This window comes from Seriola lalandi, unplaced genomic scaffold (assembly GCF_002814215.2).
Source record: "Seriola lalandi dorsalis isolate HSWRI2012SDOR001 ecotype SW California unplaced genomic scaffold, Sedor1 jcf7180002054949, whole genome shotgun sequence".
Lineage (NCBI taxonomy): Eukaryota > Metazoa > Chordata > Actinopteri > Carangiformes > Carangidae > Seriola > Seriola lalandi.
The window spans coordinates 2,170,254-2,174,406 of record NW_019525500.1 but is presented as its reverse complement, the minus strand read 5'-3'; the positions used below and the strand labels follow the sequence as shown (position 1 = coordinate 2,174,406).

General features: G+C 37.7%; 1 protein-coding gene across 1 annotated transcript in view; it reads left to right on the top strand.

The window, feature by feature from the left end:
• The first annotated feature begins 2,306 nt into the window (after nucleotides 1-2,306).
• pars2 (prolyl-tRNA synthetase 2, mitochondrial) overlaps nucleotides 2,307-4,153 on the top strand; it is a 3,206-nt gene continuing 1,359 nt past the window's right edge. Inside the window, exons 1-3 of the mRNA XM_023394527.2 lie at nucleotides 2,307-2,466; nucleotides 3,571-3,913; nucleotides 4,053-4,146. Of these exons, the coding sequence (XP_023250295.1) occupies nucleotides 3,590-3,913; nucleotides 4,053-4,146 (418 nt within the window). The 5' untranslated portion in view covers nucleotides 2,307-2,466; nucleotides 3,571-3,589. The remainder of the gene's footprint in view (nucleotides 2,467-3,570; nucleotides 3,914-4,052; nucleotides 4,147-4,153) is intronic.

Here is a 4,153-nt window from a genome sequence, read left to right as displayed (position 1 = left end):
AACCTTTCATTTGGTTGAACACAAATGTCATTTGTTTAGGGGAGATTATTACTTTTAAATGATGATGAAGTATTCTACTGTAGATTTTTGGATGATGTCATTGGATTTTGCAGCTTATTAACTTAATAATGGAACTAAAATTGGATATTGTAACCTAACACTTGTTGAAATGAAATATTAGCTCTTGACTTTAGTGTAATAACAAGCGAAGCCCCGTGGTCTACGTGTTTTGCACATCAATCTTAATACAAGCCTTATCAGAGGAAGGTGACTGAATGTCATTTTCCACATGGAATTTTAACTCATCGTTCTGTCTTACAGCTCTTACAGACTGTTGGACCAGGAGCTGTCGTCGAGGATGAGGCCGTCACATGCGTCAGTCAGGAAGACACGGACATCCTGAATGAACAGAGCAGAGCAGCAGAAAAGAACAATTAATGACGTCAGACTCACAGAAACAAGTAGAACAAGAAACACAACCTGAGCATCACTGATATTTAAAATAGTTTCAAATTGCTTTTAATATTAAGACTGTAGCTACCACATTTACTATACTTACTGTACTTAAGTACAAATTTGAAATTAGTAATTGAGATTTTATAAACAAAATACATGAAGAGCTTATAAAATATGATGCTTTGCTGTAGATTAAAACTACAGTCAGTGAATTGATTTGTAGACAGACTGAAAATTAATTGGCTATAACTCATTTGATAATTGAAAGTGATTTTTCATGTAAAATGCTGAACATTTCAGCTCAAATGTGAGAATTTGCTCATTTTCTTTTGAATTATTAAAATTATTTTATTTCATTAGATGTTTAGTCCAACCATTGGACTCTTTTTTTTTTTTTTACAGTCAGTCAAACCATAGAGAAAATGATCAGCAGATTAATACTTACAAATAATAATTGAATTAAATCTAAATGGTATATCATACACAGTAATATAACTATCAGTCATGTGAACTATTTACTTTTCAAACTTTCAATTTTCCAAGTACTTCTACTGCTTTAAGTACATTTTCCCGATTATACTTTCACACTTTTACTTCAGTAACATTGTCAATACAAGACATTTACTTGTAACATAATATTTTCACAGTGTAGTATTAACACTTATACTTAAGTAAAGCATCAGAATATTTCTTCCACCAGTGAATGTTAACGACCCAATCAGTGATTTAAAATACAGAAGTTACATAAATAGCTCACTGGTATACTCACACAAATACATGTAACTCAACATTTTGTATGTTTCTCAACAACTGTGTAAATATGGTTATGCAAACAAAAGTATTTTGTAGATACATTTATGTAACAGGTATGTAAATACATGAATCTGCGAGGAGGTGTAACACCAACACAAAATGGCTCATTAAATGTGTTAACTCAGGCCATTGAACCTTCATCCTTTTTCCTCTCCACTGCGTCTGCCTTTTCCTTTCACAATAAATGTATCCTGTTTTCAATCCAGAATTGACAGTACATGACCATATACAGCTGAGTTTGACTTGGATGGAAATTGTGACTGCTTTCAAAATTCAACTCAAGAACATCCTGTATGTTTTAATCCTAATCCTGTTGGTTATAATCATCAACTTCAAAAAACATTGCATTGCATTGTGGGAGGCAAAAGATTTTAAGTGCAGTGTCAGTGAAAATCACCAGAGGACAGATTTTGAGTTACATATATATATATATATATATATATATATATATATATATATATTGCCTTTTGTTTCTGAACATGAATGGTGAGACCAGTCCGAGCAGTGTGGCCTAGAAAGTTTAAAGCTTGATTTAGAAATGTATCAGAAAAAGAAAATGCCTTTGAAACCTCTAGCTCCACCTGCTGAACATAGAGGTAATGGTCATGCTGACTGGTAAACGGTTTATAAGTGAATGTTAATTATTTTTCTAGAGCTGTCCTTAACTTAACCCACTTTCATAATAATTTAGCTTCCCTTGTGTAGTTGTATACCTGGAGAGGAAGCAGGAATGGGTGAAGACACGATGAGAGGAGTGAGAAAGGAGAGAAAACCTAAAGTTAAGAGAAGGAGAGAGGAGGACAATATGTGATGAAGAGCGAGGAGGAGAGCGGTGGTGAACAGGTGAAAAGAGGATAGAGGAGGACAGAGGAGAAAGTCAGGATTTGCAGAGTGAGGAAGAGAGTAGAACAGGAGGAGTGAAAGAGAAAGGGAGGAAAAGAATGAAGGAGATTTTCCAAAATGCCAACAAATATGGGTTATAAGAAGAGGTTATGAGTCAACAGCGTAACCGACTCCTCCAGTCCTGCAGGTGGCGCTGTGTGTCCCTGCGCGGCGGAGGAAGACTGCAGCATGGTGTAGGGACCAGGGAGGGACCTTGGATGTTTTGCAGCTTGTCAACTTTATAGACATGCCACTATTTGTTCAGTTACTCAGATAATCAACTCGGAACAACAGACACTAGTTATCGACTTTAAGGTGAGTCTCCCAGGTTCTGCGTGCGTACGTACGTACGTTGTAGCTTGCTAACTGAGGAAGCGAGCCTTAGCTATATAAAGTGAATCAGGGAAGGCTTTGCTAACATGCATCTCTGAACTGTCAGTCATATCCACATTGTCTGAATCCACTGCTTTCATTTAATACATCTGTGGATAGTTCAAACGACTAAACTGATACCTGCAGGAAGCGACTGAGTTGTGACGACCTTGGCTTCACCTGTTCTGTAGTTGCATGCTGGGACTACAATTTACTGTAGTTTCCTATAAGTCAGCAATTCCTGCAGATAAAATGCATTTGTCACTATGGTAAGAGAATCGTTCAGATCTTTCACTTAAATAAAAGCAGTAGTTATATGCGCATATAAAAATACTCCATCATATATATAAAGGAATCCTATTAAAATCCTATTCATGTAAAAGTGTATTAGTGATATCACAAGGACATAAGGATAAAACTTAAAATAATCATAATGCAAAATGTCCTAGTTCACCATATTGTTTGTAGAATTGCGTTAAATGGAAAAACATAAGTAAAGTACCTCATATTTGTGTTTAAGTACAGTACCTAAGTAAAGTAGTCAACTTACTTTGCAGCAGTGATTTTAGGATTGCCACAATGCATTATTTTCATTATTGATTAAATTGCCAGTTATTTTTGTGAGTAATTGAATAATTGTTTAGTTTATAAGAAGTCAGATGAAAGCGAAAAATGCCCATCTCGTTTTCCCTCAGTTGAATATTATGTCTTCAAAATACTTGTATTATTTGACAAACAGTCCAGATTCAAGGATATCTACATTCATTGTCCAGATTATTGAGGACACTTAAGCTAAATCTTCCCTTCGTGAGGGTTGTAATGTTCAGTTTTTATTGTAAGTGTTTTAGAGAGGTGTTGATTCAACTGTGTGGTTATTTTGGAGGACGTAGTTACTGGTGCCGTTGAATTGTGTTGTATTGTACTGATGAGTGTTTCTAATATTTTGTCCACCCCATTTATATCAATGGGGTAGGGGTAGAATATAAAAATTGTCGATTTAACTAAATATCTCAGCTCAGCTCTTGTTTCATCTATTCTGCGAAACAGCAGTACATCTGGATCTACCATGGAGCCTGTCATGCATCAGGTTTGGCCGAGAGTCCTCCAGCGCCTCCGCAGAACTCTGATTCTTTCAAAGAGGAACCATTCAGGCTGTGCTGAGCACACCGCCGTTCCTGCCTCCACTCATTCCAGACATATCAGACCCACACTCCTGGTGTCACGTATCTACCAGCCGACAAGCCTGCGTGATGTGGGGCAGGAGAGCCGACTGCAAGGAGAGATGACCTGTAAGAGTCAGAGGCTCATGCAGCAGGCTGGGCTCATCCATCCATCCAACCCAGGGTGTTACTACTACCTTCCTGCCACTGTCCGCTCCATGGAGAAGCTGGTGAGACAACATGTTTATTTTGGCATAGGAATGATAAAGGTCAAGGAGGGTCATCTTGTGGTGCCATGTCCACAAAGACAGTGTATATGGTCTCATTTTTGTTCCATGAAATGTAATACGTGTTGTCCTTAATCAAAAGGTGAGAGTGATTGACCAAGAGATGCACGGGATCGGTGGGCAGAAGCTGGACATGCCCAGTTTGTGCTCGGCTGATCTCTGGAAGACCAGCGAGCGCTGGGA